This window comes from Grampus griseus, assembly GCF_964374135.1.
Source record: "Grampus griseus genome assembly, chromosome: 6".
Taxonomy (NCBI): Eukaryota; Metazoa; Chordata; class Mammalia; order Artiodactyla; family Delphinidae; genus Grampus; species Grampus griseus.
In genome coordinates this window covers 32,755,841-32,769,935 of record NC_139000.1, presented here as the reverse complement: position 1 = coordinate 32,769,935, position 14,095 = coordinate 32,755,841, and the positions used below count along the sequence as shown (strand labels likewise).

The 14,095-nt window shown below is 51.2% G+C and overlaps 1 protein-coding gene across 1 annotated transcript in view; it reads left to right on the top strand.

Moving 5' to 3' along the window:
* Positions 1 to 14,095, top strand: part of COL15A1 (collagen type XV alpha 1 chain) — a 102,650-nt gene that overhangs the window by 45,446 nt on the left and 43,109 nt on the right. The window contains exons 8-14 of the mRNA XM_082657472.1: positions 2,655 to 2,810; positions 4,029 to 4,181; positions 6,038 to 6,181; positions 6,685 to 6,825; positions 10,766 to 10,816; positions 11,989 to 12,075; positions 13,242 to 13,367. Of these exons, the coding sequence (XP_082513598.1) occupies positions 2,655 to 2,810; positions 4,029 to 4,181; positions 6,038 to 6,181; positions 6,685 to 6,825; positions 10,766 to 10,816; positions 11,989 to 12,075; positions 13,242 to 13,367 (858 nt within the window). The remainder of the gene's footprint in view (positions 1 to 2,654; positions 2,811 to 4,028; positions 4,182 to 6,037; positions 6,182 to 6,684; positions 6,826 to 10,765; positions 10,817 to 11,988; positions 12,076 to 13,241; positions 13,368 to 14,095) is intronic.

The following is a 14,095-nucleotide window of genomic DNA, read 5'->3' as shown; positions in this document are numbered from 1 at the left end:
CGTCTGAGTCAGTAGTACATTTGCTTGCTTACTTCAGACTTGATGGTGACTTGTCTTGGGCACCATAGAGAGTCACAAGGGTTTTAGTTGAATATCAGGGAGACTGCCTCCCTCCTGCTGGTACAGAGAAGGCGGGAGTCCCAGGGCCCCAGAGTCTCCCCAGGGATGCACCAGGACAGGGGAGGAGAGGCAGGTCCTCAAACCTGCCGGGAGATGCATGCTGGGTTCTCAATCCCTCTTGTTGTGAAGATGCACAGCCTCTTCTGCCCTTTGAGCCCCTTCAAGAGAGAATGAGATTAATTGCAGGTGTGTTTGCTCTATTGTTTGGTAATTGGCTTTTACATTTGCAAAGCCAGTTGTTTCAATGCTGGACACAGGGAGGGTGCCAAATTAAAGCAAATTATGTTTCTCACCTGTGGCCTCTGCTAAAACCCTTGTGTCAGCTCATTCTTTCCCCTATCCTGGGGTGAAAACTCAAGACACTTCTCTCCTCTTCCAGTTACTATCTGGTAACAACCTATTTTCACAGGTATTTCCAAAATCCCTGCAGCATAATATCAAAAATTCAATACAAATATAACCAGGAACCAGGCAGGGAAGGAAGCATGGTTAGGGATATTTCCTCTCTGTTTGCTTACTTCTTTCTCCTCCCTCTCATCACTCCCCCCCTGACCCGAAAGTCTGGCCCACCTGGAGAAAACGACACAGTTTTTTTGTTTTTTTTTTTGCGGTACGTGGGCCTCTCACTGTTGTGGCCTCTCCCGTTGCGGAGCACAGGCTCCAGACGCGCAGGCTCAGCGGCCATGGCTCACGGGCCCAGCCGCTCCGCGGCATGTGGGATCTTCCCGGACTGGGGCACGAACCCATGTCCCCTGCATCAGCAGGCGGATTCTCAACCACTGAGCCACCAGGAAAGCCCCACGACATAGTTTTATGTGGCTGGTCAGACAGTGATCTGGGCCTTTTGTGGGGAAGATATCTGGCTGCTGGAACATTCTCTCACGGGGGCTTTTGTGATTCCTTACAGGTCCTCCTGCAGGGAATCTAGGACCCAAGTCCATTTTTGGCCTTTTAACTTCCGCCTGGGCTTCCACCCTGTGCTGGTCACCCTGATCCTCTAGGGGGCCCTTTGGGTGGGAGTCCGTCTCCAGATGGCTTTAGCTGGCTCCCTTTGGAAGGGTCATATCAGTCATTCACTAGGAAAACAACTGCAGAGCAGATATCTCTGTCTCTCTCTCTTGACTCAGTCTGGATGGCTCCCTGCTTTTGCCTTTGGTAGTTCCCTAGAGGGAATCAAACCCCAGTCCCTTTGCCTCCCAAAGTCCAAACACTACATACCCAGCTCACCAAATGGTTTGTGGTGGGGGCCAGTGGGGAGCCACAGCACACAGAAAATTGTCTCCAAAGGAATTCTTACAAAAGTCTCTAAGCACTCAACCCCTAAATGAATTCTTTACCTTTTCTTACATAGCCGAAGGCAGGTGGTGGGCGAATGCTGATAGAACTGATTCCATTTCATTCTCTTTGCCTGTCCCATGTAAGTCGTCTGGCTCCTTTTTTTAGAACACGGAGTTTACCTGAGGCTTATGGAGTTGTACTTTGGGGCTTTAGCTGACATTGAGTCAGAAAAAAAATCTCATTTTAAAATCCTATGATATCATCTTTTCTCTGTTTTGGGGGGACAGTAATTCTGTAAGGATTTGATGTTATATGGAAAAATGGTTCTGTAGGCCAGTAAGTTTGGGGAATGATCCACTCTGTATTCTTCTCACAGAGAAGGCTCTGAGAAGTCCTTCAGCAAAGAAATATGTCTAACTCTGATGAGCCTAGTGTTTTTAGTATCCAAAAGAACTACATTTTTGGGGGGTTTCCTGGTGGCCTAGTGGTTGGGATTCCAGGCTTTCACTGCCGGGGCCAGGGTTCAATCCCTGGTCGATCCCGCAAGCCATGAGGTGTGGCTGAAAAACAAAAAAAAAAAAACCCAAAGAACTACTTTTTGCAGCAAAACGAAGCAAAACCCCACCCAAATTTTTTTTAAAAACAAACCTTTGTGAAACAGATAAAACAGTCGGTTTGGTGACACCAACAGCCAAAGCTGCTCTCTGTTGCCATTTCCTGCATCTGCTGTGTAACCTTCAGAGAATCTGCCTGTGAATTTCCCGCAGAAACTGAGTCACAGGGAAAGAGGGGGGGTGTCCAGTCTGGAGAAGGCTGAGGAGGGCGGGGTTGCTGCCTGCGTACCTCTGAAGCACCATCATGGACGAAGACACTTGCCCTGTTCTTATGGCTCCTGGATGCGCACGTAGGGGAGGTCACAGGGAGGAAGACAGGTCTAGATTGAAGTGTCTAGCGCTATAGCAGGAGGCGTAGCTATATGTGTCTCAGGAGGCACTGATCTCCCAGTCACTGGTGTGGCAAACAGATGCTTGGAATCACATGGGAGACACATGTGCCTTGCAGTCTCTCCTGCCACAGGGATTCTGGGACTGTTGTGGAGCTGGGGTAACATCACAGATAACAAAGTGCCTTGAGGAAAGAAGCTACAGAAATGCAAGCGGCCGGAGGACACAGGCAGTCAGTCTTCTCCAGCCACAGCCACCTTGATCGGGGGCATGGGCAAGTGACGTGGTCCCTAGTGATGCCTTTGTTCCCAGGGTCCACATATGGAAGAAGGTTTGGCAGCAACAGCAGCAGCTGGGGAGGCCGAGGTGTCCATCAGCACTGCCAGGGAAGCAGAGGCCGGCAGTGTGCCCACCGAGGGACTGACCCTCTCCATGTCCACCGAGCACCCTGGGGAAGGGGTCACTCTGGTAATTAGCTCAGAGCACATGCTCCGCTTCACTTGCTTCTGGAGTTTGGTTGCGGCTCAGGTGGGAGCAGTCACTGGCCTTCCTCACCTCTTTGCAAAGGACAGAGTGACATCCTTGTGGGGCCGAGTCCCAGTAGACACTGATTTGGAGGCCGAGGCCTCTGTTGACTCATTCAGCAGGTGTTTGTGGAGTGCTGTGCTGGGCTCCAGGTGAATAGGATAGACCCAGCTCCTGGGAACAGAGAGGGAAGAGGGACAATAGAGGCACAGGGGAGCATCAAAAGGGGCCCAGAGCCCAGACTCGGGGGACCAGGAAGCCTTCCTGGGGAAAGGAGGCTGAAGGCGAGACCAGGGGGATGCTTAGAAGTGATGGGGTGAGACGTGTGTTCGGGAGGTGAGCCAGAAGGAGCAAAGGCCTGGAGGCATCAACAGGAGCACACACAGACCTAAACAAGCGCAGCATGGCTGTGGGGCCCGGTGTGAGCAATGGGGAGGGGAAATGTGGCTAGAGAAGCCTCTGAGACCGTGGACGCCGTGAGACGGAGCCTGAGTGTCCAGCAGAAATGGGAAGTCACTGAAGGGTGTTTTTTTTTTTTTTTCCAGATTTTATACATGCTCTTTAATTTCAGCTTTCAGTAAAGCATGAGTGACCTTAAACTCAATTATTTGATCTTAGCTCATTTTCCTTTAAATAATATATAAATTTTATTTATTTTTGCTCTCATTTTTACTTATTTATTAAAAAATATTTTTTGCTCTCATTTTTACTTATTTATTTAAAAATTTTTTTATTGGCGTATAGTTGCTTTACAATGTTGTGTTAGTTTCTGCTGTATATACAGAAGTCAGAGTGAATGAAGTCAGAAAGAGAAAAGCAAATATCGTATATCAATGCAATATGTGGAATGAAGGGTATTAAAGCAGGAAGTGATGTAGTCACAGTAGGATCTTAGAAGGATTGGGGGAAGCAAGCCTCGGGGCGAGGGTGGTGGGTTTGGAGGCTGTGTCTAGGTCTGGGTCAGGGGTGGTGTTTTCTTGCTCTGGGAGTGGCCAACGATGTCACCTCCTGCCAAGAGTCCCAGTGAGTAAAGGCCTGGGAAGCATCTATTGGACCTGTCACCACAATGATCAGTAACCTCGGGGAGGGCAGTTTTAGCTTCCCCTGGCCACAGCGCAGCGGATCAGTGATGGGGCCCCTTTGTGACGTCTTCCTATTCAGGGTCCAGATAACGAAGAAGGTTCAGCAGCGACAGCAGCAGGGGAGGCCGAGGTGCCCGTCAGCAGTGCCGGGGAAGCAGAGGCCAGCAGTGTGCCCACCGGGGGACTGACCCTCTCCATGCCCACTCAGGACCCTGGGGAAGGGCTCACTTTGGTAAGGAGTATAACGTGCTGGAAAGTTGAGGTCACAGCTGGGAGCGGATCCTGGCCTTCTCAGGGGGCCGGTCTCCATTCTGTTCAGCAAATCCAGAAGAACCTGAATGGGGAGGGGACACCTCTCTGACCAAATACTCCCTCAGAGGTGGAGTCTGCCGGTGCCTGGTGAGTGTACTGTGGGCCCTGGAGGCGTGGGGACAGAGCAGGCTGATGCAGGGCTCGGGAGCCGGGGTGGAGGAGTGCTGGGTGTGAGTGGAGGAGGTGATGGCGGGCACCGCCATGCCCGTTTCTGGGTGCAAGCACAGGTTCTCAGAGCTCAGTGGAGGGTCCAGGTGCAGGCAGGCCCTGGCGGGGTCCAAGGGCATGGCCAGGCCTTCTCAGCCCTCTCCTCAGGCCTCACGGAGACACTGCTCCCAACTCCTGAAGACAGGATGCAAGTATCCTAGGACACTCAGACTCAACAGATTCAAACCTAGACTCCTGTCTCCACTCCTTTTGTGTTCCCATCTCAGATGATGGAACCATCATCCCCCAGCTGCCTAATCCAGAATTCTCTTCCCTCTTCCTTACTTCCACGTTCTGTCACATGTCAAGTCTTGTTGATTTTTCTACCCCAGCACATCACAGATCTGCCTCCTTCCACCCTTCTCCAACGCCAGCCCCCTGTACCGAGACACCGCATCCCCAGCCCGGGCAATGGTTAAGGCCCTTCCTGGCCTCCTCCATCCTCTCTGCCCCCGGCTCCTCCTGGTGGGGGCAGCCCTCTGTGGACCATTGTCCTCACTGCAGACCCCGCTCCCGCACCTGGCCTCCAAGGCTTGCAGGGTCTGGCCTCGCCAGCCTCTAGGTCCACATCTTGGGCCACTGTCCCTGCTCTTGGCGCTCCAGCCTCACTGGCCTTTCAGTTTCTTGAGCATACCTATTTCCTTCTTGCCTTAGAATCTTCCCACACCCTCCCCTCTCTGCCTGGAACCTTTTCCTTCTCCTTCTTCCCTCCTTTAATTCCTGCTTATCCTTTAGAGTTCAGCTCAAACACCACTTCATCAGGGAGGTGCCTCCCAGGCTGTGAAGTCTCCCCGTTAGACACATTCACAGTACCCCAAACGTCTCCTCGGAAGGCCTCATCACAACTGGCTCCCTTCCAGGCTGGAGGCTCTGTGAGGCCAGGGATCACATACGTCTTGCTCACTGATCTGTCTTCATCCCGGCTCATGCTGGGGACTCAGTAGATGTTTGCTGAGTGAGTGAAACGAGGGGCTTGTCAGGCCATCACATGTCAACACTGGCCTTTGAGATCATTCCACACATTCACTCCCAGCCCTTCACCTCTGGTCTAATGTCCAGACAAGGAAACCTTACAGTGGGGAAGGTGTGCCCTGGCCAGGTGACGGGGCTCCCAAGGCCACTTGGCAGTTACATGGATTATTGTAATTAACAAATCGTCGCCACCACCTTCTCCTGCTTCTTCTTCCTCTTCTCTTCTCCTTCATCTCTCTTCCCTGCCTCCTTACCTTTCCTTCTTCTTTAAAGGCAAATCCCTTGTCACAGGGTGAGAAAACTAGGGTTCAGGTCCCAGTTCTACCAAGTCTTTACTCAACAGAAACTAGAACTTAACTAGCAGAGCTGTCTGGAGATAGAAGGGCTTCCTGCGGAGGTAGGCAGTGCCAGTTCCTGAGGATGCGCAGGTTTGGGCCAAAGCACGCGGCACAGGTGTGCTGGAGGGTACTCCGGGGCAGGGAGGGGACGACCTGAGAGGTGTGTGATGGCCTCAGCAGGTTCCTCCCCATAATCACACACCCACCAACCAGGGGTGTGGATGAAGTGTCACGATCCCTTATGCCAATTTCATTTCAGGGTCCAATCAGTGAAGAAAGCTTAACAATAGCTACAGCAAAAGTGCTCCTCAGCACTTTTGAGGAAGAGGAGGCCAGCGGGTTCCCCACTGATGGCCTGGTTCCCCTCACACCCACAGCGGCCCCCAAGCAAGTAGTCACTTCCGTAAGTGTCTCCTAGCATCCTCTCTGGCTCACAGTGGGGAGAGAGGTCAGGGTCACGAGACAGGAGCAGTTGCCGGCCTTCCCAGAGCCAAGTGCACAGAGCATTTATCTGGGTCGGCACCAACCGGAGGGAGGCAGGATGTAACTGAAGGAGCAGAGCAGAGGGGGTCAGGGGAGCAGGCTTTGTCCTGACCCTCTACCCCCATCTTTGTCCAAGGAGAACTTTCTCGGAATGTGGTCCAAAGTTAGACAGCATTGCTGGGGTGAGAGGCAGTAAGCACCATGACTGGGGAGGGGGTTTAGAGGAGATGCATGTTTCAGAAGGGGATTATGAGTCTGTGCTTCTGTGAGTGTGTTGGGTGTAATGACAGTTGTAGGTAGGGAAGTGCTTTGAAATTGGGCTAGTGCCACTGAAAGGAAAGTCAACGAAACTCCCCAGCAGCAGTGTGCACATTGCATCATGGGTGAGGTGACTTGATTCATCGTGTTGGTTTGGCTTCTCAGGGTCCTGGTGATGAAGACTTAGCAGCAGCCACAACAGAGCAGTCCCTTCCCACGGCTGGGGCAGAAGAGTTGGGTGGCGCTCTCCCTGAGGGGCCCCCGCTTCCCATACCCACCGTAGCTCCTGAAAGAGGAGTCCCTCCGGTAAGTGAAAATTTCACTTTGCGTAGAGGCATGAAGATTTGACTTGGCTGGTCTTACAGAGGAGAAAACGAAAGACCAGAGGCATGGGAAGGGCCTGCTCCTGGCTTTCCTAGAGGGAGGTTTTCATTTTGGTTCGCAAAATGCGGAATTTGGGCTTTTGAGGGTCCTCCAACCTAGGAACGCACAAGGAAGCTGCAGTTTGTGGAGAAGAAGAAGCAAGAGGTAAAAACCTAGGGCACCTGGCTTTGCGTCCCAAATTGCCCACTTCTTTAATTGGAATGAGAGCTTTCTAACAGGCAGAGCTGCCTGAAGATACAAAGGCCTATCTCAAGTGTCATTAGATTCCATCCTGGAGGTGGGGAAGCTTGTAAGACATGGCAGGGACTGTAGAGGAAATAGAAGCATCAGAGGTGTGTTTGTGTGTGGGGGGGAGGGGGCAGAGGGTCACCTTCAGGTCCCTTCCAACACGAGTTTTTGGGTTGCAACTGTACGACCTCACGCAAATCCCTTTCTTTGGGCTTCAGTTTCCTCATCTGTAGAAGAGGGTGGCTGTGAGGTCAAGTCAGAATGCAGGTCAGGGAATGTTCGGAAAGTTCTATGCACAGGTGTGAGGTTGTCACCACTTAAGGGCTGTGACTTTGTCTTTTAGAAGTGGGAAACCCAGAGCTGGTCCTCAGCATGGGCTTGTGTGAACTGGGGAATTAAATTGCCATTTAAGTGTCTCTCTCTCTCTCTCTCTCTCTCTCTCTCTATATATATATATATATATATATATTTTTTTTTTTTTTTGCGATACGCGGGCCTCTCACTGTTGTGGCCTCTCCCGTTGCGGAGCACAGGCTCCGGACGTGCAGGCTCAGCGGCCATGGCTCACGGGCCCAGCCGCTCTGCGGCATGTGGGATCTTCCCGGACCGGGGCACGAACCCGTGTCCCCTGCATCGGCAGGCGGACTCTCAACCACTGCACTACCAGAGAAGCCCTAAGTGTCAATATTTTTAAAGGAAAGAATTCGATTGGTGACCAGCTTGGGCCTGCCAGTTCCCCGAGCAATACTTGGTCACACATGCTTTCAGAGCCTTGACTCAAGTTACAGACATGTGGTCCCTTGGCCACAGTGCTCCAGGGCTGACCTGGGATGGGAGGGCTGTGGGACAGGACACCCGAGAGCTGGCTGTGAATCCTGAATGCCCACGGCTGCAGCGCCCGGCGGTCATTAAGCACTGCTTGGTCTCTTTATTTTTTATTCATTCACTCATTGATGTTCTCCCTGACTCAGTGCATAGCAACTCAGGGCCCTCAGTCCATACACTTGGAGATTGAGATGAATATGACCTCGTCCTTGTCCCCAAGGAACTCACAGTCAAGGGGCTGGAAATAAGCCTTTTGCACTGACATTTATTAAGCACTCTGGGTTCCAACTTGATCTGATTCTATGCACACCACCACTCTCTGGTACAAGGAGAATCGTCTCCATTTTCCAGGTGAGGGGAGTGAGACTTAGGTAAAGGAACCTGCCTGCTGTGGCACACCCTTAAGAGCAGGGCTGGGATTTGAACGCAGGCGTGCTGGCCTGCAGAGCTCATGCCCTAGAGCATCCCCGAGAGTGTGGTATGGTGGAGAGGTCCCAGAACGGGAGCCGGGAGGCTGAGGTTCTGACTTGTGGTGAGTCTTGGTGTTGCTGTCTATAAAAAGAGGAAGCGAGCGAGAGCTCTGGTTTTTAACCTTTTCTTCATCTTAGAGACACCTGGGAAGCTTAGGCCGCTGCAGGTGTCCGAGTTCACTGCCAGACCAGTTGAGGAGCCCCTGGTGCTGGGGCTCATGCTCCCAGGAGACTCTACTGGGCAACAAACATGGAAGCCACCAGGCTGGCTGTGATGCCTGTGGCCCTGGGCTCGCTAAACAGCCCCCCTGCTCCTCTGCTTCTCACCCCAAGGGACACACAAAACACCAAGACTGCATCTCGCCACGGTGATGCCACATCAGGTGCAGCAGCACTGGCTGGCGATGCACCTTCACGTAGAGCCAGTTTTCCTTTTTCTTTTTCTAAAACTTTTTATTATGGAAACTCTAAAAATTCACAAAAGGACTTAGAATAGTATAATAACCCCCCCACATACACATCACTCAGCAACATTACGCAAGTCATGCTTTATCTGTTCCACCTCCTACAGCCATCTTTTTGGAGTGGAGGGAAGGGGAAGACTGGGGTATTTTAAAGCAAATCCCAAACACTGTATCATTTAACTCATAAACGTGTTAATGTGCATTGTTAATAGGTTGATCTGGGACCTTTTTTTCCCCTTAGCCACAGTGTCATCCATCAGTGGTAATAATGGATGTCATTATCTATCTAACAAAATTGACAGAGGTTCCTTCATATTATCTAATACCCTAGTTATTTAAAAATGCCTTTTCGCACTTAGTTTGAATTTGCATCCAAACAAGGTCTACTTTGTGTTTGGTTGATGTGTCTCTTAAGTCTCTTTTGGTCTATGATTGCTTCCCACCTACTTTGTTCTTTTTGCCATTGATTTATTGGGAAACCTGGTTCAGTTGTCCTTGGATCCTTTATATTTTGTGCTTTCAGAAGCTGGCACTTGGTGAGGGCCTGGTGAGACCAGCTATGCTGGTGACAGTGTCAGTGGTTTACTACTGCTGAGAAGTTCTTGATCAACACATATCAACACCATAAAACGGCATATTGTTGACCCAGACACTTCTGTTCTAGGAATCAATCCTAAAGGAGATAGATAGTCTGTTGTGTAAAAAGGCTTTGTGTACATGGATGTTAATCTCAGTATTGTCCATAATGGAAAAAAACTAGACACAGTTTAACTAGCCAACAATAGGGGAGTTAACTGAATTAAAGGATGTTCAAATAATGGAACATTATGCAGCTATTAAAATTATACTTATTAGGAGTATTTAATGATGGAGGAAAATACTTACCATATAATGCTAAGTGGAAAAAAAGCTGGTTATGAACTTCAGTATACTGACTGGGCTAACCCTGGAGGAGTCCTAGCCTAGTGGGACCAACACACGCACAACTGAGCTTCAAGTCAGGTGGTCCTACGGTGGTCTTAACTATTTAAAAATAGACACATGCAAAAACCCTGGAAGGAAATACCTTCCCTAAATGTCGGCAGTTGTGGCCTTAAAGTAGTAGAACTGTGAGGGTTGGTAGGTTCCTAATACATGGTGGTTTTTCCGTCAAGGGGGCTTCTGACTTTTCCAATGAGATGTTTAAAAAAATTTTTTTTTAATTTTTCTTTTTTGGCCTCTCCATGTTTGCAGGGGTCTTAATTCCCCGACCAGGGATTGAACCCGGGCCACGGCAGCGGAAGCACAGAGTCCCAACCACTGTACCGCCAGGGAATTCCCATCCAATGAGATTTTTAAAAAGCTCCAAGAAGAGAGAGAGAGAGGGAGAGAGGTGTGGGGAGAAAGGTGAAAGAGAGAGATGAACATGCAGGGTTTCATCGCGGCACATAAGTAATGAAGACAGATCACCCTAAGTGCCTGTGTCAGGAATTTGTGATGAATTGAAATGGGTGCCCCAATTCCTGAGCAGACAGCTTAATAACACAGTAGGGACAGTCATGGGAGTACCCACTCTGGAATATCTTTTGGATCATTTTGAATCTCAGAGTCACCGAAGGCAGTGGGTGAGAGGGGCATTCATGTCTGGCTCTGCCACACCCCTCTCTCTGTTTATTCATGTATAAAATGGGGATTGTAGAACCTTCTCTCTGGGATGTGGTGAGGATTAAATGAATGAATACATGGAAAACTTTACCTGGCACATAGTACACGCTCAACAAATTAGGTATATAGAACTCCTGCATAAGCCTCCTCTTGAAATAAGCACAGTTTCTGGAGAGAGGAGGGGAGTGGGAAGGGGTGTCCAGTGTTCCACTGACATCTTGTTCTCTTTAGGGTGAAGCTGGGGAGGGGCTTCCTGACCCCCTTGGACCTGCTGGACCCACGGTGAGATTCCCACCCGGGGTTGTCACATGCACAGTGTGCAGGGGATGGGGATGCACAAAACAGCCACAGGCGGATCCTTCCTGTCTGCCCCCAAGTGCCCTCCAGTCAGAGCTCAGTTCTCTTTCCTGTAGCAGGACTCTCTCAGAGAGTCCAGGAGCAGAAACTATTTACATCCCATTTATATCCTGTGCCCTGAAAGACCCCCAGGTCCCTCAAACTAAGCACATCCCAAACTGCACTTGTCACCATGCTCCCAGGCCTGCTCTCCCCACAGGGTTCCCCTGCTCTGGGAATGGTACCCCATCTTCCTGATCATGAAGAGAGAAGCCAAGAAACATCCTCGAGTGCCCCCCCTCAATTCAGTCAGTCCCGAAGCCCCCGAGTCTAGCTGTGCAGCACCTCCTCATCCCTTGGATGCTGGCAACAGCCTCCGTCTCCTCACCTTTATGTCATCACCCCCGTTCTCCCACCTACATGCCCACACTGCCACAACCTGCCTAGACTCAGCTCTAACCCCTAACCCAGCTCTTCCTTATTTGATGATTGAATTAGGCCTTGCCCGGTTCCCATCTTCAGGAACTGAGTACCAGAAAGGTGTTTTGGAAGTTTCCTTTTGTTCTTTGGAGGAATTTGATGGTATTCAACAAGTACATAATGAGTGCCTTCTCAGTGTCAGATCTCATGCTGGACACTGGGCACCCAGAGGTATCTCAGGATTGGGCCGACCCTGGAGGAGTCCTAGCGTAGTGGGACCAACACACGCACAGCTGAGCTTCAAGTCAGGTGGTCCTACTGCCAGATCCAGACCCTCGCAGTGGCTGGTGGGAACACAGAGTAGGAGAGGTGAATTCTCTCTGAAAATGGGGTTGGGCAGGGCTCCATGGAGAAGGTGACCATGGAACTGGGCCTTGAAGGATGAGTAGGGATTTGAAAGGCAGCAGAAGAGGCTGTGAAAGAGTGTCCTGTGTTTGAGGACTGGCTGTGTGTTGGCCGCACAGCAGGGAGGAGGAGAGGGAGGAGGGCAGCTGTAGAGGGGACCGGGAGAAAAAGCCAGAAGGAAAGTTGGCAGCAGCAGTTATAGGGCCACAGAATGTGGGAAAACTTTCAGTGACACAGCTGTCCTTGGAGAGGAGCAGGTGAAACCAAGCCGTGGGAACTTTTTCTCTGTACAGGTGGGAGTGGAGGCTGAGGGCTCCAGCCTGGGCTGGGGCGTGGACGTCGGCTCTGGTGACCCAGTGCCCAGCAAGGAGCTGTTAAGAGTAAGTGTGAAGGGTTAAACAGCCTAGCGTCGGGGGCAGCCTTCACGAGGATCCAGGAGGGAGGGACAACAGGGGCCGATAGCAGATGAAAGCAGATTGCCACCGTTGATAACTCTTGTGGCTGATGGTGGGCTCCTGGGACTCACTATCCTTTCCCCTCTATATTTGTATGTTTGGCATTTCCGTCTTCCATCAGTTTTAAGTGAGTCTGAGCCTTAGTTTATAGTCAGGAGCCCCACTTGGCCACTTGCCTCCTTCCCCCGGCAGCCTTCTCCAGCAGGCTCTTTCACAGCAGGTATGCCCATGACCTTCACCTCTACCACCTGGCTCTGCCCCCCACCCCCTTACCCATTACAGAGACCTGCTGGCCTCTTCTCTAGATAGCATTTCACACTTTGGCTTCCAGACCCTTCTCAAAATCCTTCCTACCCTGAGGCGGCCCCCTCCCTCCGTCTCCAGACCACTCATTCTGCCTCTTTGGCGCCTCTTGCTCTCCCAGCCTCTTGCCCAAGGCTGGGCCCCCACTGGTCCCTCTAGATTTCCCCCAGGAGCACCTCTCTTCTCATCTGCATCTCGCGCCTCTGTCCCCAGGGCCCCAACCTCATCTCCATCCCTTCCTCTGAGCCCTTGTGCTGAATCCCCACCTAGAAGGCTCCACTGGGCTGCCCTTCTGCTCACTCATCATGACAGGGCTGGAAGGGTTCAGGACTCACTGGATGAGTGGAGCGGGACCCAGCTGGGACTTCCAAGCTGGTGGCATCAGCCAACCCAGCCCGAGGCTAAAGAGACTAGTACACTGCAGGGATGTTTTTAATAAGGGTTAACAATAGGCAATTTTGGACTAACCTCTCAGGTAATCAGAAAACTAAATTAGAGCAACTCTGAGAATTCCAACAAATTATATTTTTATTATGTACATACATCTGGGGAGAAACCATGATATAATGTGCTTAAAAAGACCTGGATTCACATCCCAGCTCTTCTCCTAATTAGCTGTGTGTGTGAGCTCTTGGGCAAGTCACATCATGTCACTAAGCCTCAGTTTCCCCATCTTCTAAGTAGGAATACCAGTCTCTACTTGTAGAGTTGTTTTCAGAAATGGAGTGAATGGAACATATATATTTGTCCCGTCCTGCACTGTTTCTTAACAAGGTGTCTATTTTTAGGGTCCTCCAGGTCCCCCAGGCCCACCTGGCTTACCTGGGATTCCAGGAAAACCAGGAACTGATGTTTTCATGGGACCCCCTGGATCCCCTGGAGAAGATGGACCTGCTGGTGAACCTGGTCCCCCGGTAAGCTGCTGAAGCCATTGCCCCCACCCCCGTGCCTATGGGGCTTCCTTTAGCCAGGGAGGGGGTACAGACTGCAGACTCCAGCGCTAAGGCTTACGACAGGGAGCGAGGAACTAGCTAGTGTTTGTAAACAAATTCCTCCTCGGCTGAAACATTACTAAGACTCATAAGAAGCAGCAGCCAGGCTTCCCTGGTGGCTCAGCGGTTAAGAATCCGCCTGCCAATGCAGGAGACACGGGTTCGAGCCCTGGTCCGGGAAGATCCCACATGCGGCAGAGCAGCTAAGCCCGTGTGCCACAACTACTGAGCCCGCGCACCTAGAGCCCGTGCTCCACAACAAGAGAAGCCACCGCAATGAGAAGCCCGTGCACCGCAGCGAAGAGTAGCCCCTGCTTGTCGCAACTAGGGAAAGCCCGCGAGCAGCAGTGAAGACCCAGCACAGCCAAAAATAAATAAATAAAATTTATTTTTTAAAAAAAGCAGCAGCCAAGAAAAACATCACCCTGCACATTGTTCCGCTGCTTTATCTTAGTGTAGGAAATGCAGGCTCCCGTAGAATCTCGGAATCGTAGAGCACCAGTGCTGGGCCCGGGGTGGGAGGCCCCCAGAAACTACCTCGTCCAGCCCTGCCCCCGACTCCCCACAGAAGAGAAAACGCAACCCAGAGAGTGAAGGACCCTCGTCCACAGATGCAGAGCCGGCCGTGGCTGAACTGGGGCCAGGACAGG